The following is a 17,993-nucleotide window of genomic DNA, read 5'->3' on the forward strand; positions in this document are numbered from 1 at the left end:
CAGCCAGTAAAATGTGACCTTACTGGGTTTTATTTGATCACCGCTGCACTGCTGGGGGTTCGCTCTCTCGCAGGACACCTCTAACATGGGAAAACATCAGGTCTAATTGCTCCCCTATAAGACACTGTCTCCGAGGACTGCTGTACACATCATTTTACACAAAGCTGCAGATAATTTAATTTCCACCCAGGGAGCTCTCGGCATTAGACTGCTGCCAGATTTCAAACACAAGTACCCTCCCGTGTCATGATGGTCATGAAATTGAAGCAGCAAAAATCTGATTTCATCTACTGACTGATTTTCTTATGAATAAGGAAAGGGTTCTGCTTAGATTGTTTAAACTTCCCTGTGGCGCATTTAGAAATTATTACATGATTAGTAGTCTCTCTCTCCTGTCATTTTCTGCAACATACTATAAGTTTAAACACCCATGACTCGCACACATTCATTGCAATTTCAGTTTAAAATCAAGCACAGTGCGGATTCGAGCACACCGAGAGCGATACCTTTAGACAAAGTTGCTTTCACCTGTCACCAGATGCCATAATTGATGTGACTCTGAGAGCTGCACAAGCCCTGCTTTGGCCAAACGTGGATATAAAATAAATGTGTTAGACTCGGTGTGTCATTTAATCAAACGTAACAAAGTGGGATGGCCGCAGAGACTTTACATTAACCGCTTCCTTTGCTGGAGAGATAATTCTGTGTTTCACAGTCTGATGAGCGATGCATCACTAAGACTACACTGCACAGGCAGATAATAACATGCTTTATCATGTACTGTAATACTCCAGATAGCTCCACACGGCAACATCTGATCACCTCTGGGGGGAGAAAAAAAATCTGGCTCAATTTCCATCTTCAGTTTAAAACACACACAGCTTCCACAATAGACTGCAATGTGGAGGAGTGTCTCACTTTGATCTTTAAATACCCTCTAACATTAAGACACGCTCATTGGCTTTGATTTTTTTTATTTTTTACAACTGCCAGGCAAAATACAGACGCTCCCTTGAATCTCCTCCTGTGTAGCTGTAGTACAGCAGAGAATGCGTGAACACCTATCCTCTCTTTTTATTTTTTTCCCTCCTCCAACACAACCACCACCATCTGTCCCTTTCTTCCATTTCATGTGCTCAAGCAATATCCACACCCCTCTCATAGCAACAGCACGCCGCCGCCGCCCCCGCGCCTTGCAGTGAATTTTTCTTTTTTTCTTTTTGCTCCGTCCCCTGGATCTTCGCCTCGCACCATGCAGACGGTCCCTGGGCCCTGCCTGACTGTTCAGTCTTCCCCCCTCCCCCACCAGCCGTGCTCCTGTTTCACTCAAAGATGGCGTCGGCTCTAGAGCCCCTGGTCTCTGGCTGCATTTTTTGGGCTTGTTGTTGTCTTCGTTTCGCACGGTTTTGGCACCTTCTCCTCGGCGGCTCGATACCAAATTCCGGTGAGTAGCAGCGGAAGCCGGATGGGAGGATACGAGATTTTCTCCGCGGTCCGCTTTGCCCGAGCTTCCCTCCGAAACCAGAACCGGACCATCTCTGGCTTTCTGGGGAACCGCGAGAGGTAGAAGGGGAGAGGGGTACGGAGGGGATGGTGATCGCGGATGTGGGTGGGGGGTATGGAGGGGAGGGAGGGGGGCGAACAGAGGCCTAGCTTTACTCCGTTTTAGCGGCCTTGTCTTCACGGCACCGCAGGCTGTAGCGTTACGTGGGAGGGCGGTTAGCGGAGGGAGGAAGTCAGCGAGGTGCGGACCACTGGTAGGGATGTGTCTACGCGGGCAGAGCCTGCTCGCCCATGCCGAAGATTGAGAGCTAGGCCGCGGAACCAGCACTGCTGCAGAACCACCCGCTAAGACCATCTTAAATATTGCACTTGCCCGCTAGCCGAGATGGCCGTCTGCAAGTTGCATTGTGCCTCATACAAGGCCGCGATCTCACGTTAGTATCTGAGTGACATTCAGGGGGAGAATATTCGCAGTGTTTGCTGTGGTGTGATGCTTTGTATTGTCAGAAATCCCAGGTCCATGCGGAAATGTTTGGTTTTTCTCTCGCTCTTCTGTGCTGGAGCGCTGGCTACCCCCCCGTTTCACGCTGTTTACGTTTCAGGTTGGCGAGTAACGTTAGTAACAGAGATCGTAACGCTAGCTTGTTGGCTAGCTTCTCACGTTAGCTTGCTTCACAACAGCAGTAAGCGGGAAGGCTTGTTGTCAGATACTTGGCAGCCTGACATAATATGTGAGTAAACAGAACGACAGGAAACGGTTTGGCCATGCGACTGTTAATCTGGCTTTGATTATTAGCTAGCCTCGCGGCTAATGTTTGCTAACAGCTCTGTGCTTTGACTGTAACATGTTTACGTTAGCAACCCAGCTAGCCAAGCTGTCAACTCTGTAGTGCACTTTTGAGGATGGGGTTGTTTACAATGTTTGTAACACACAGTTTTTAAACAGTTGCGTGAGGTATGAGTACGGTTCTTAATGTTTTTTCATTTTTAGAAGTTCTGGTCTTGTCACTGGCTGTGCGTTTCTTAGTGATAGTTGTTTAGTGGTACAACCCCATGGTGGTTTATTTAAAAACAGAAATCTGGGAAGTTGGCTAGGGATAATAAATATTATTACTTTTTTTTTTTTAAATTTTACCAGTTTCGTGTCTAGTTTACGGAGTAATATAGTGATTCAGAAGGAAGGTATGGCTTTGTTTATATGAATGCCACCAGATGATGTGCCTGGGTTGTTTTGAAAAGATGAACCTTCTTGTGTCATCTGTATCTCACTCTGATTTGTTGTTCTCTAAAATTGTAAAATTAGGTGCCCCATCTTTGCAGCGATGTGCTATAACCTCTTTCCTTGTGTCTGTGTTTTTTATTTTTCCCCCTCCTACAGTTTTCATCAGCTACTGAAGTGCAATAGGCATGAAGGTGATCGGTCCTGGCTGCTCCCTGTGGTGAGATATCTGTTCCGTCCCAGAGCTGAGAAGCTCAGACTGCTGGAAGAGCGAAAGGGAGCAAACGTGAACGAGCGAAAATAAGGAGATGTGGATGGAGAGGAAAACTCACAATCTTCTGGAGTGATATAATTATCAGAAACCTTTGTGCAATTGTCCTCGCGTTTATCACTGAAACACGATTTTCATGTCCCGGAGAGTCTGAGCAGAGGAGACTGCTGTTATTGGCAGTCCTTGTTTTTGTTTTTTCTTTTTTTTTCCGGGGGCCATCTAAACAGGAAACGCCTACATTTTGTGAAAAGCCAAACCAAAATCTGCCCTGCCCAACCTTGGGTACTGTGGGAGTATAAGTTGGTAATCGATCTGAAGCTTCTTCTGCTCCCCCTGCCTCTTGCCAGGGATCTTCACCTGGCTGGAAGTGGGTGGTGGGTGGACCAGATTTTCACCAGGTGGAGGGTTGGCTCAGGGGGGTTGTGCTATGATCAGCTGCTCCTTTTCGTGCTGCTTATACTCAGCTTCTGAGGGACTCTCTGTGCGACCCCAGGACAAGGGATAGTAAGCTGGTAGAGGGCAAAAGGGAGGAGGAGGCGGCGGCGCTACGGCGCAAGCCAAGTGTTTACTTGGCTTACAGTCTCTACTTTTTTGTGTGTGTGGTCCTCGCGGTAAGGCCCCAGTGCTGCTGCACCCACCCAGACAGCAGCCATGGTGAAACTGGCAAACCCATTGTACACCCAATGGATTCTAGAGGCCATCAAGAAGGTAAAGAAGCAGAAGCAGCGACCATCAGAGGAGCGCATTTGCAATGCGGTCTCTATGTCCCATGGCCTGGACCGCAAAACAGTTCTGGAGCAGTTAGAGCTTAGTGTCAAGGATGGTACCATACTCAAGGTTACCAACAAAGGTCTCAACTCCTACAAGGACCCAGATAACCCTGGGCGCTTGGCCCTGCCCAAGCCCAAAGGTGTTGGCAGCTCCAGTGGCAGCGGAGGCGGCAGCTCCGGTGGAGGAGGTGGAGGAGCAGGTGGTGGCAGCAGCAGTGGAGGGAGCAGCTCTCACTCGCATTCGGGGAAGAAACCGGGTCTCGACTGGAACAAATTAATTAAGCGGGCACTGGAGGGGCTCCACGAGCCGGGTGGCTCCAGCTTAAAGAACATCGAACGCTTCCTCAAGTGTCAGGCTGATGTGGCGGCATACCTGTCGGGTAGCGGCTCCATGGGGCCGGGCCTCTTCCACCAGCAGCTGAGGGTAGCCCTCAAGAGAGCCGTGGCCCACGGGCGCGTGGCCAAACAGGGTCCACTGTTCCAGCTCCTCAGCCGTAGCAGCAACCAGGATGATGGGACTGGCACGGTGTCTCTGGAATCGCTGCCCCCGGTCCGGTTGCTGCCACACGAGAAAGACAAGGTAAAGTCTCTGCACACATGTAAAACCGCATGCATGCATACTCAGACATGGACATATGAAATAAAATACACTTAAAGTAAACACACAGCCACGTTTATTATGCTTTGTATGTCTGCGTTGGTTTGTCACATGGATTTGTTGTGGAGTGTTTGGATGATTTTGATTTTTTGTTATATGGCCTGTAAATGAGTGTCAATGATTACAGACCTGTTTGAGATCAAGATAGAACTGATCTCTAGTGAAAAAATGAGTGTGAAGCGCTGTTGCCTGTTGGCATCTGAAGGTCCTGATTAAAATCGCAGATATGCTTACGACCGTATTTGAGACTGTTGTGGGAAGAAATCTAAAAGTCTGATGTGTTTATCAGTGAACTTTTTGGACCAACAGAGGGCAAGTGAGCATGATTTGTGAAAGTGAAAGCAACACATTCTTGTTGCTGATCTTTCACCTAAGACTCTGGTGCTGCATTTTCCCTGCTGCTCCAAATTTGTCATCCCCTGCAACCCTGTACTTTGCTACAGTGTAGTAAGCTTTCACTTTGTGTCACTTTTTAAGTTTTCAAATGGCATCTAAAGGAGTGGCTTAATGTTATAGTATCAAAGTTATTTGAAAAGTATCAGAGTGGCAGTGCAACAGGTTTGAGAGCAAGCACGATCCAACGTTCTGCCTCAAACTGAAGTATGACTTTGTGTTATCATCAGAGGAGAAAAAGAATAGATGCATCTTAGAAAGCTGGAGCAAGTCAGCTAGTCTGCCTTTGCTTTTACTGGGTGGGCGTGCGTGTGATGTGGGCCAGGCGGGCAATACCAGAGTGATGCTAGGTGAGTGGCTGGTGGGCTAGCAACACAGGATGAGAAGTTAAGGGGGAGTCACATGGCATCCAGCCTCCTGCAGGGACTGTGGACCAGCTGTGGGGCTGTTGCCTGTCAGGTGCTGTCGGGAGATGGGACAAAGAAAGAAAGGAAGCAAGGCAAGGAACATAGACAAGTGAGAGAATAAGAGAGCAGGAGAGAGGTGGTCTGTAGTGTTGCCAGAGGGAGAGGCTTGGATGACGCAAACTTTCAGGCTCCTGTAACCAGAAAAGGAGAGACGTAGCGGGAGGAGAAACTGAGGGAGACAGAATGAGTTGGAGAGAGGGCGAGGGAGAGGCAGACATGCAGGCGACAGAGGAGAGAGGGAACACACCCACTTTTGTAACCTGATCAGGGAGAGCAGCCGGCTGCTAACCTCTAGTTCTAAGGGCCAGAGATTTGTACACATACACACAGACTTGAACCCATTCTATTGCATGTTAAGACAAAAAAAAAGAAAAAAAGCAAGCAGACTGAGAGTGATGCCATCCTGGAAAAGAAACCACTCCCAGCAGGATGGAAAGGTTTCATCACAGGATGGAGGCAATCACTCAGATCAACTTTGGTTTGAATTGCAGTGACACGTCCTTCCAAATAAACCAAAACAATATCCGAAAGTCACCCTCCATGGCATAACGGGACTCACTGTAGGGGTCAGGCATTCAGGTTTTTCTTTTAACTCGACAGCCATCAGATTTGGAGAAGACTAGACTGATCATAAGCACTGTTTTGGCTGTCTTCTGGCTTTGTCTGGCCTCTGTGTGTACATGTCTGCAGCCACAGGGGCTCCTGCTTAAGGATGCCCATAGTCGTGCATGTGCACACACACAAAATAGGATTAGCCTAGAGAGCTGGCTGCAATCACATGGGCTCTGCCTAACACAGTGACCTGCTTGGCTGCAGATGATCCACCTCTTAAGACAAACAGAAATCAACCACCTCCTCTCTGACTCAGCGAGTGATCAGCCTGCTTTGCTGCCTCAGAGGCAAAATACAAACAGAATAAATCATGCCTCAGTTTGAATGCATTGGTTCTACATAGATGAATGCATTGGTTTTTGTTTTCTTACCATATGATCTGCCATGGTTCTTTTATTAGATTTGTTAGTTCACAGTAAATATTGGCAGAAGAGTCAATTGTAACACAAATGATTTCACTGAAAATGCCACCCTGTTGCATCAGTGAAATTTCATAATCAGCCTAAGAATATGAATTCAGTTTGGGGGCATGGATAGGGAGATTACTGCAGTTTCTTTTTGAAGCTTTGGGCTAAATGGTGCATGGAGAAGCTGCGGCAGCAGTGAGGAAATTGACATTTGTGTCTGGTAGTCACACAATATTCTGTTTTTCCTTTTTTGCCTGTTTTTTTTTCCCCTCCCTCTTCTCAGCGCTTCTTCTTGTGCTGTGCCTTGATGAATCTCTCCAGGAGAAGGAACCACTCTGCCGCTCAATCATGTGTGTTTTGTGCGCCCCACGTTGCCGTGTTCTTGATGTATTTGTTAGTTTGTGTCTGTGTGAGTGGCACATGCGTCAAAGAGATAAAACTGTGCGCATGGAAGACGGAGAGACGGCGATGGTGCACGATCGCTCTGCTCCACTCGCTACTTTTCTACCCGCGCATCATTGCCATATTGCCCCGCATGATTGCTAACAGTTATGATTTCCCAAGGAAAGGAGGAGGGAGAGTGTGAGTAAAGGCAGCGGAGGGGGAGGAAAATCAAAACAAATGGCTAAGCACTAGCATTGACCCCATTTGCAGGGAGATTTGTGTACTTAACTCGCTGATGTTTGCATCAGGGTGCTCCATTCAAACGGGATCCCAGACCCTATTTCTGTCTCTCTGTCTCCCCCCTCTCTCACCCTAATAGGGTGCCATTGCCAGGTCATGCAGGGGGAGGTAAATGGGGGAGAAAAGTCAACCAGGGGTCATGGATATATAGATGGCAAACCTCATTGCCTCCCTGAGCACCCGTTAGCAGTATGAGGCTATGGCCATTAGGTGGGATGGGCTTGATGCTGGGCCTTTGTGTGTGTGTGTGTGTGTGTGTGTGTGTATGTGTATATATATATATATATATATATATATATCTCTCTGTGTGGGTATACTTGTGTGTGTCAGTGTGTGATGTTCTTCCAGTTATAATAGGAAAGAGCAATCTTCTTGCCCTGCATTTGCCCTCCACTCAACAGCTGGAGCGGGGTGAACCAGAGTTCTCAATGTTGTCGTGCAGTGTCACGGCGAGGACGTGTGAAAAAAGCGACTGGTGAACAGCAACACAGTTGCAGAGCTACGTTTTTACACTTGTACCCCTCATTGCAGTGATTTCCCTCCAAAATGTCCCACTGACCTTTAACAGATTTGGCTGATGTTAGCGTCAAGCAAATGAACTGTTTTGCATGGTCCAATATACTCCTAACGTTGGGCACTGCATGTTATTATTAAAGATGCCCTAATGTGTCACTATCAGCTGATATTTTACTGATAACAAATTGGCAAATAAAATGACATTTATGTATCATTGTCACTGCGCAGCGCCAGCAATACATAAATATATACATAGGCATCAGCTATGAACCACATGGATATTTAAACAATAATATTGGCCCAGAACCTTAAAATTGGTGCACAGCTTCATAAAACTTGCCTGATATGGTTAACCTTCACATGCTTCGTTGTGCTGCTTCATGTCTTGCTGTTACAGGAGAGAACTTTTGGGTTTTTTCCCTGGATGCATGCTAACTCTGGAAAATGCTTCCATGCATGCATTTTCCAGAGTTAGCGCTGCGCCACAAAAATGCTGGGAAAATGACTAAGTTGGGTGCAATGAAGTGGTTTCCACCCCAAACCCCCAGTCTGGTGTTAGCTCGTCTTGAATTTCAGATTTTTGACTGATCCAAAAAACATTTTCAACAAGTGAAATAATTTGCCCCGCTTTCCCTTTGACAAGCACCAATTGTTTCCATTTTGACAGAAACCCGGCCTCGGCTGACCCCCCATTAGTGTCCAAAGTTTAAAAAAAAGTCTCATTCTGTACAGCTTTAAGCTCACGCTTCGCTGTAACCACAAGCACAATTCTTGTTTGACACATGCCGGTACCCGCCAGCAGAGAGATGGGAAAACTGTTTTTAGCATTCACTTATTTAAAGGGCCACTTCACTCAAAACACAATGGAGGCTCTTGATGGATTGAAAATTAATTGCACGCTATTTTGGTAATGGGATAATATGAGGATTTGCTGCTCTTCTCTGTTCTATTTACTGTGTTTTGTCAAATTAAAGCAGCCATCGGAGGATAACTGGTTGGTATTTGACACCATTTTCTACTTATTTGGATCAAACAATTAATTAGTTAATTGGGGAAAAATGAGCCAGCAGTTAATGTTGAATATGATCAGTTACAGCCCTAAAGCATAACACTACACTGTCTTGGTTTGGCAACAGTTCCTAACTAATATGACTTGGGTGGACTTGAACCCGGGACACTGAAGTAAGGACTCTAGCCTTTGGGTCATGGGTCACCTGCTCAAGCAGCTGAGCTATAGTGGTATACAGAGGTAGGGCTGTTCGATATAACGATATATATCGGATGACGATATAAAAACGTCTATCGTTTCATTTTACGCTATCGTTTGTTTCGTGGTGTCGCAAAATAAACTGTTTACGGCAATATTTTTTTCATCATTTTGATGGTCACTGTAGTGGCTATATTAATTCCTTAAAGTTCTCTCTTTCTCTTTTATTTAATATAACCACACTACAGACAGACAAGCGCCTGTTTTTATGCGTTGTCGTTAGCAACAATGACGGTAACACCATCGCGTGTCCGCTTGTTTATGTTCCACATAAACCTTTCACAATAAAGCTCAAGATCCTGTTGAGACTTTTCAAAATAAACTGAATCACGTGAAAGATGCAGATTATTTACGGATGAGAAGTAAAAAAGAGGCGCCAGGTGCTAAAAAATAAACCTTAGACTCAAACGTTAGAACAGGCTTTTCCCCGCAGCATGCCATGTAATAAATACTCACAAAGAAAACGGCGGCTGTTACAACTTATGTCTAAAAATGTATAGCTTCGTGCATCAGTTAAAACACTCGACTCCAGCTACATGACGCGCAGCTGGAAACATTTCCCGCAAGTCGAGCTGCCCGAGATTCACAGAATTTACAGAAAATGTTACATTTTTGTGATTTATATCGTTATCGGGACGATATAATTCTTATATCGGGATATGAGATTTTGGTCATATCGCACAGCCCTATACAGAGGTAACAAAAGTTGTTTTCCTAGGTGGTTTCATGCTATAGCCTTCCCTGAAGCACACAGACTGTACATGCTTGAACTTTTGTACGTTTGAAATAAGCGTGCATATGGGGCGCAACTGCATTGATCCATCCCAAAGACTGTAGACGCAGAGTGGAGTGACAAGTGGTGAAGATGAGTTTACTCAAACTGACAACTTGTTGTATTATTGTATGTCCTGTAAGAGCTTGACTAAGATGGACAGATATTTAAATGTCTGAAAGTCATGCTAAAATATCTGAATCTGGCTGGTCATTATGTTGAAATTTAGTTTTAATTTTTCACGTTTTGATCACCTGCAGTTGGTGTTCATACACCTAAGATGTTTTTAGCAGTGTTCAGTTTTGGCACCAGCCAGGTTTCACTTGCCGTCTTGCAGCGTGACTCTGCAAGCCACATATTAACCGCTACGAACAGATGCAACTGGCCAAGAGTCTATAGAAGCTACATTAGTAGTAGTGGCAGTGCCCAAAGGGGAGCAGTAACCTCGAGCTCACCAGTGAGTGATGTGAATGGCATTTGGCACGGGAACCTTAGCTGTGTGAGGCCTCGCGTACGGCTAACCTCACCATCCCCACAAATGGAGCCAATGTGTTGAGCAGCTGTGGAAGTGACGGCTGGAGCACGGCCAGTCCCGCTTCGTTTGATGCCGTGATTTAGCTCCGTGCACCCTGGCTAACCTCGATGATTTTTTTTCTTCCTTTTTTAAATGGAGGGCGATGGCTCGGCTGAAGGGAGGGGACGCACGGCACATCGCAGGGTCTTCTTCCGCAAGCTGTCGCTGGATAACGCAGCCCGGTTATTTTCACGTCACTACCCGGCCAATGGAGCTACAGGGATTTGAGATTTCAGATGCTTTATTTACTTTTACATGCCAGCTATTGTCACAAGAGCATCCGTGCGTGTAAGCCAACAGACAGCACGTCAAGGTGTGTCTCATGACTACCAGTGTTCAGACCATCTAATGATTCTCGGAGTGAGTGTTTGTGTGTTGTCTGGCTGCGCGGCGTGCCCTGTAACAGTGATCAATGAGTTTGTGTTGGAGGTTGGGGAGGGAACATAAGGGAAGTGTGGTGGTAGTGTTGGGGGGCCAGCTGAGATCAGGCTCCCATGTTAATGAGATCCTTGACTTGAGACAAGGACAACAGCAACGCTTTTCTCTCTTTCTCTTTTCTCCCATTGCCTTTTATTCCAACACCCCCCCACCACCACCTCCTTCATTTCTCCTTTCGTCCTTCCCTCCATTGTGCTCCCCTTCCTGTCTCCCTCCCCTGTCCTCTGTCTTTGAGAGAACTGTGCATATGGAGGGGAAACCAGGTCACCACCATTTTTTTTTTAAATGTGTTTTTTGTTAATAACCTATTATCCCTCTGAACACGGCATTCATGTTAACACACAGGAGGAGAGTTGACTGTTCTGTGGTTAATGGATCCATAAAACATCAGTGGGTGTGTCAGCTGGATCAGACTAGGCTGTCTTCAACTGTTGTACAACTGTTGTTCTAGGTGATTTTTTTTTTTTTAAGGGGAAACCTTTTACTTGTATGACAGGTTTTTATGGGTTTTTTTTTAATGCCGTCTTGTAAAAGCAGGTAGCTACTAACAGTTACAGTAAGGTGTGTCTTTTTTTTGGCTTCCAAATAATCCTCGGAGCCAAAATGTGTAAACGCCAGCTCAACGTAGATCCGCACAAACACGCACGCCTCAAGTTAAATGTCGAAGAAGTCTGAGAGGTTTCTGGAATATCGCCGTGGCGCAACAAGGGCTCTGGCAACTAGCGCTTTAAAAGGAAAGGTTGAAACTGGGAAGACGACTGTTCTTGGGAAGAATTTAAGATTCACACTTCCAAGAGGATTGGCTTTTCCTTTTCATTTGTAGTGGCAGTCAGTAACTGAAGCCTCGCTGTAGCGTGCGTCTCTAAACAAGGTGTCTGCGTGAAAGGCAGCACGCCCTCTCTCTCTTTCTCAGCTCTTGTTTACTCGAGCGCTCAGAGGCCGAGTGGGAGCAGTTGACCTCCTCCGGCATGGAAGGGGTTAAAGCGTCAGGAATGATTGAGGTGTTGGTAGCACGCAGGCTGCTCCGAGGACTGGTGCACATTCTTTCTTTCTCCCTCGCTCATTGCTTTCCCTTCCCTCTCGATTGTTATTTTTGTCCTCGCTGTCTTTTTTTTCCACACAGCACTCCTCCTCTTTTTTTTCTTTTTTCTCCTTGTTGTTGCTGACTTCCATTTCTTTTTAGTGAAATTGTCGACTTGTTTTGTAGCTCATAGTTATTTTCATAATGCTGATGGTGATTGGTAATGACTTGTTTTTCATTGTCGCAGTATAAACTAGCGCACGATCACCATTTCTAGAAGTTTTGCCTGTAAAGTTGTAAAACCTTTTCACAGATAGAGCCGGCGCGTATAGGTTTCTCCTCAGCTAAGCCTCTGTCGTCCTCCTGTGCTCCCTGCATGTCTCTGCTTATCTGCCTCTTCTTTGCCCGCTCCATTCCTCTCTCCATTTACCTCTCACTTCCCTTAACTTTCTTATTGTATCCCCTTTTCTCTCTCAGTCCCTGCACTGTTTAGGGTGGGGGGTGCTGAAGCAGCCTGAGTCAGAAGGAAATGAACCCAATAAATCAAGCTCTTGTCCTCGTCTCCTCCCTGCCAGAGCAAGCGGCCTACCTAGCTCGGCGCAGCTACGTGCATTTACCCTGCTGTGCTGTAAAAACCTTAACACCAGCTTCACTCACTGTCATGTTGGTGTTTCCTTTGTACTTTTTGTGTCGTTAATAAAGGAGAGCACCTTTATTGTTAGGGTTGTGTTGATTAAAAAGTGTCCTTGGGACAGATGATGTTTAGAGTTTCCAATAAAGATCAAATTTTTCCTGTTTTTCTGTTTCTGTCTCGGTTTGGTTTTAAATTACAAACTAACATAACTGTGCCTTCTGGGAGACATTAAGTGTTTTTTTTAATCTTCTTTTTGTACCCCTCTGCTTTCTGTTAAGGCGTGCATGTGTCGGTGAAACTGCACAAGCACATGGCAGGTGACAACAAGCATTTATCCATCTAAGAGATCGACAGAGAGCCAGCTCAGGTTGTCACTTTGTGGATTCACAGTATGTTTAGTGTGTTAAGAGGCCCCATCTGATTAAAGATGAAGGTTTCAAAGTCATGATGACAGAGTGCCAGTTTCAGGGTGATCGAGGGCGGCACAGGAAGAAAGATGCACACATCACGTACTCTTGGTTTCCGTAGGCAGTGTAAAAGATACCGCGATGAAAGTAGACCTGCTGATGTGACTGAAAGCACATGCCAATAAGCACCCACTGGATAGTTTTGCTTTCTGACACTTAAAACGACCTAACATTTATAAAATGGTCTGAATGTGGTATTCACTATGACTCAAAATAAGTGACTGAGCCCTGAAACCCAACAGGGAAGTGATTCCACAGGTCTTTAAGGGCAGTTTTCCCAGAAACTACTGTTTATCGCCCCCGGTTGCCATTAAATGTGGGTTTAAGGCACTTCAGTGTTGCTTTACTTTGCAGACCAGGAAGTAAAATCCTTTTATTTATATATATATATATATATATATATATATACCTCTTACTTACTGTCTCCATGCTAGAAGCAGTTGATGCTTGCTACTGTTGTGCCTTTTCCATTTTTTCTTTGTTCCCCTTCCTGAGCAATGACACCTTTCGTTTGAAGAAGACTTCTGTGAGCTGCAGTATGAATGCTAATGTGTTTGTGTTGATATCACATTTGCGTACCCGTGACATTAGTCATTATAATGCATCTGTGTGATATCTGATACAAACGATAACTGGTCTGGGTAGCACCAAAGTGTAGTGGGTTACACATTTGCTTAATGTCTAAAAGGTCCCCGGTTTGAGACCAGCAGAGGACACTCTGTGTCAGGAAGGGCATCTAGAGTAAAAATCTTCCAAATCAAATATGTGGTGCGGTCTGCTGTTGCAACCCACTGTGAGTAGAACAGAAGGTGCAGCTGAGAGAGGATTGTTCAAGACGGTTTGGTCTTTGAGAGCCCAGCGATCAAAGCATGTGCTCTAGAAAAGTTATCACAGGTCCAAGACTTGGGTCCTGTTTTCAGTAGCAGAGACGCAGAGAAGCATCTCTGCTGCATCGGATGTTTGGGCTGATATTCAGTGTAGGATTCAGACTAAATGTAAGAGCTCAGGGTGGTTTACAAATGCTCCACATTGTCCCAGCTTGCAGAAGAGTCTTTTTCCTCGGTGACTGCTGGCACGCACTGGTCCAGATGTCATGCAGAATCGTTTTCACCAGTGGGTTTTCCTTTACTCTTCTGCCACAGAGCTGAGAACATGGAAGCAGTCAGGCAACAGATGTCGTTAGGACAGTGTTTCCCATCTCAGCCACAGAGCTCTGTAGCTCCTCCAGAGTGTTCATCACAAGTGTTTTTCTCACAGTCAGTGGCTGTGCCACAGTTGCATCTTATTTTCTTCTAATAAACACGCTGTAGTTGGTCTTTGATTTTCGTGCCTTGGAGAAGCACCTAGTTCTCTTCTTGTTTGGTGCGTTTTCAAGCTGTTTTGTGTGTTTATAATGTTTCTTGTCCTAATGAAGTTCTAAACAGACATTGGCTGAACCTCAGAACATGTGGAAGTTATTCTTAACTCAGAATTGCTTGGCACACCTTTACAGCTAGCAATCATGTGGGCTAAGCTGTTCATTATTCAGCATTTTCTTCTTCTTCTTCTTTTTTTTAAAGCAGGCTAGCATCAAAGTTGATTTTAGCAGGACGACAGGTCACCATGCAAGACTAACAATTTTAAAGTCATAGCACAAGTTCTCCTGGCATTTATTTGTATCTGTTTGCATACAGTAACATTTATGCAGGCTGTAAGTAAGAAAACCAAAGTATAAATTATTATGGCTGCATTTTAACATTAGGCTTAGTCATTCTGTTTGAAGCTGCTTAACAGATAAAAGAAAATTACTGGTGGCGTACGAGTAAACTGTCACTTCCCCTCGGGGCTTCCAGGATCCAGAAACTTTGAAGGAGAGTCACCTCATGTCCTCCCTCCTCCCCCCTCCTGTTGTGCTTGTTTCTGTGAAGTGCACCTGCAGTGCTTAAGGGATGTGATTTTTCATCTTTATTGGACACACAAGTCTTATTTGATGTCTAACAAAACGTTATCCAGCCTTTTGTTTTCATGGACACAAACCTGGCTTAGGTTTGTGCGTGCGTGCATATGAGATATCGGGCTTGTTTTGTGCCCGAGCACACACCTGCTGCTGCCACGGATTGTGCTTTCAGGGGACCCGCTAAAAGATTCATGCAGTCGCAGAACTGAATATCTAATGGTATGTTTCAGGGAGAAAAACGTGTCAAAATGGGACACGCTGCAGTGGAACTACGCGCCTGAGCCAGTACGAGCTAAGGAGCCCAGTCCCAGCTTTTGATCAAACAGCAGAGGAGTCAGCAGAGACAGTGACACATGATGGCAGTCTCTAACGTGACACACCACATAAATTATACAAAGCCGCTAATCATAGTGGCTCTCGTGTTCTTCATCATCTTAAAACTCTTTGTTCAGAAATCCACATGTGCTCCAGCGGTGTTGTTGTAGCGTTCATTCAGTTCACTGTTAGCGTCTTAATACACACAGCAACAGTCATCCGCTGTGGCGGGACACACAAGGCCACTTTGTTTGTTTTCACTTGTACAATGAAGCTGTTAAGTTGACTGACAGTCTCGACTCTTTTTTTTTTTCCCTTCCCCTTTCTTCTCTCCCGCGTCTCCCCCCTCTTCCCTTCTGCTCTGTCCCTCTGCCAGCCGGTGGCGGAGCCCATCCCCATCTGCAGCTTCTGTTTGGGGACGAAGGAGCAGAATCGCGATAAGAAGCCAGAGGAGCTCATCTCTTGCGCCGACTGTGGCAACAGCGGTGAGTGCCGCCTACAAGACTCTGCACTATTCAGGTTTTGTAGAGAGAACAGATACAGCACAAGAGGAGCCAATCAGCTGTCTGCAGAAACATCCATGTAACTGGTGGTGACACATTAAAGAAGTTATTTTAAAAAAGCATGCATTCAGACTCATAGACTGGGGCTTTAAAATATGATGGGATCTTAGGAAGACGTAAACTTCACAGTGTGTGCATGCACACACGCGCAGCTGTCTCTGGTGCTTCATCTTTTATGTTGCTACTTAATTGATACTTCAACTGCATTTATGTACAAACGCAGCTGCTGTCAGACATTTAAAGGCAGCTTACACTTCACTGCTTTCACCCTTTGATGGCAGTTCAATAAGTCCATAATAATCATAATGATTTTGGTCAGCATAGTAATCTTGATCATTTAACACTGTTATTCATTAAGTCGACAGATATCGTACAGTTTGGACCTAAACACACGTCTTCTTTTCAAATAAGGGATTTCCTTGAACATTAATTCAAATGAAAAAAAAAAACAGATTATCACACAAGGTGGCAAACAGGCTTGTGATATATGGACCCAGACTAGCAGGTGTTGACCATCTTGCAGTGGCAGGACCCTGCACACTTCAGCTGACTCCCACATCCAACAAACAAACACGTGATAGACCCTAAGCAGTGTGGAGACAGAGGCCCTCTTTTGATTATCTTGGCTGATATGTAGTAAACTTAGAATGAGTTGGAGCTGTTGGGGACAAAAACATACCTACGAGTACACACTGGTATTAACAAAAGGCCTGCGGGTGATTTATTTATAGTGAAAATTAATGCAAAAGTTATTTATGTATTCAGATTATTTTGTTTTCACAGTTGTTCGGAGCCAATTTCGTAACTGAAATTGATACTTAATTAACTGCCCAGACCTCCAGTTGATTCGGTCTAAGTGGCTACGCTTTAACTGACACTCAGCAGCTCCTCAGTCTATTAAACTGTCCAGTCATGTTCTTCACTCTTCTCAGTAATACTTTACACTTCAACTTCATTTAGTATCTGAACATAACATTGTTTAATTATGGGCGGGTGTCGTTCTTAAACTTGAACCCAGTTGATATTCCTGGTTCAGTTTTTGGTTTTATTGGCATGCAAGTTGTACTACTCCTGCTAAGGCCCGACATCTCTTATCGGAAGCAGACAAGCGTGTTCCTCTTCTTCCCTCAGAGGGGTTTCGTCCCAGACAAGGCCGTCTTGTTTGCCGCTCTTCAAACATTGCAAAAGCACAGCTCTGACAGATTGTCATTTATGTTTTAACACAATCTTTGCAGCCAGGTTTGATTCAGTGAGGGCTTCCAGTTCCAAAAGGACTTTCTTTCTTTCTTTTTTTTTCCTTCAATGATGCAAGTGGGTCACAACTGTCAGTCAGCAGGAAACGTAAAAAAAACAGAGTGAGAGTGTGAGAGAAAAGTGTGTGTGATGTTGACGTGCTTGTTTGTGTATGTGTGTCTGTCTACCTGCAGGCCACCCGTCCTGTCTCAAATTCTCCCCGGAGCTCACAGCGCGAGTCAAGGCTCTGTGGTGGCAGTGCATCGAATGCAAGACTTGCAGCAGCTGTCAGGATCAAGGAAAGAATGCGGTGAGTGGATGAAGGAATATGGCGTCCTGGCAGCCTGACAGTCGCTGTGAATGCTCGATCCTCAGCTTAAGTGCCAGATAGAGACGCTGATAGACATCAGCGTCTCTATCCAGGGATTGATCCTGGGAATGAGCTATTTTAGTCAGCATCGGCATGATTTCACTCTTTTCTCTTACTTGTCAGGCGAGGTATGATTGTTATTCAAATGTTTGTGGAGAGGTTAAGAGGAAAATTCACAACATGCTGCCAGTTGCACAATGATGAAACAGGCTATGAGAACGGAGGGAAGGCAAAGTATGCAAAACTCTCATCAAAATATGGAATTAAAATGAGCTCAGCAGCTTTGATCAGCGGTGTCACCTGTATTTACTTAGTGGATTATATGTTGTTCTACTACTCGTGTGACCTGAAGATGATTGTCATTATTTTGTGTCTCTCTGCAGGACAACATGTTGTTCTGCGACTCCTGTGACCGGGGCTTCCACATGGAGTGCTGCGATCCTCCTCTCACGCGGATGCCAAAAGGTAATTAAACAAGACTCGTATCCCGTCTCCATCATCTGCTCCGAGCCCGCACACTGAGTCCAACTCGTACCTGTTATTCCTCCGATTGACCACACAGCGCTCCTACATTGCTCTTCTGCATCGCCGTTATGATGGCAGTTAATGATTAAACCATCTCCTGAGCTGATGGCTCTCACTCTAATGCATCACTGTTAAGCACTAATGCATTACAAGCTTCCCAGAGCCTCTTTGTATGTGCACCGAAGCCTGTACTGTCTCAGTGTGTGAACACTTCCATTTTTCCTCTTCGTCTCCTAGGCATGTGGATTTGTCAAATCTGCCAACCAAGGAAAAAGGGAAAGAAGCTTTTACATGAAAAGGCTGCGCAAATCAAACGGCGCTACAATGCACCACTGGGACGGCCCAAGAACAGGTACACAAACGCCTTCAACTAATTCT

General features: G+C 45.4%; 1 protein-coding gene across 1 annotated transcript in view; it reads left to right on the forward strand.

Annotated features, from left to right (window-relative positions):
- Nucleotides 1-1,123: 1,123 nt before the first annotated feature.
- kat6a (K(lysine) acetyltransferase 6A) overlaps nucleotides 1,124-17,993 on the forward strand; it is a 34,771-nt gene continuing 17,901 nt past the window's right edge. Inside the window, exons 1-6 of the mRNA XM_084945257.1 lie at nucleotides 1,124-1,444; nucleotides 2,882-4,343; nucleotides 15,301-15,409; nucleotides 16,915-17,030; nucleotides 17,474-17,555; nucleotides 17,853-17,967. Of these exons, the coding sequence (XP_084801383.1) occupies nucleotides 3,645-4,343; nucleotides 15,301-15,409; nucleotides 16,915-17,030; nucleotides 17,474-17,555; nucleotides 17,853-17,967 (1,121 nt within the window). The 5' untranslated portion in view covers nucleotides 1,124-1,444; nucleotides 2,882-3,644. The remainder of the gene's footprint in view (nucleotides 1,445-2,881; nucleotides 4,344-15,300; nucleotides 15,410-16,914; nucleotides 17,031-17,473; nucleotides 17,556-17,852; nucleotides 17,968-17,993) is intronic.

The sequence above is a fragment of the Perissodus microlepis genome, chromosome 12, assembly GCF_051167445.1.
Source record: "Perissodus microlepis isolate ML-2025 ecotype Zambia chromosome 12, ASM5116744v1, whole genome shotgun sequence".
Taxonomy (NCBI): Eukaryota; Metazoa; Chordata; class Actinopteri; order Cichliformes; family Cichlidae; genus Perissodus; species Perissodus microlepis.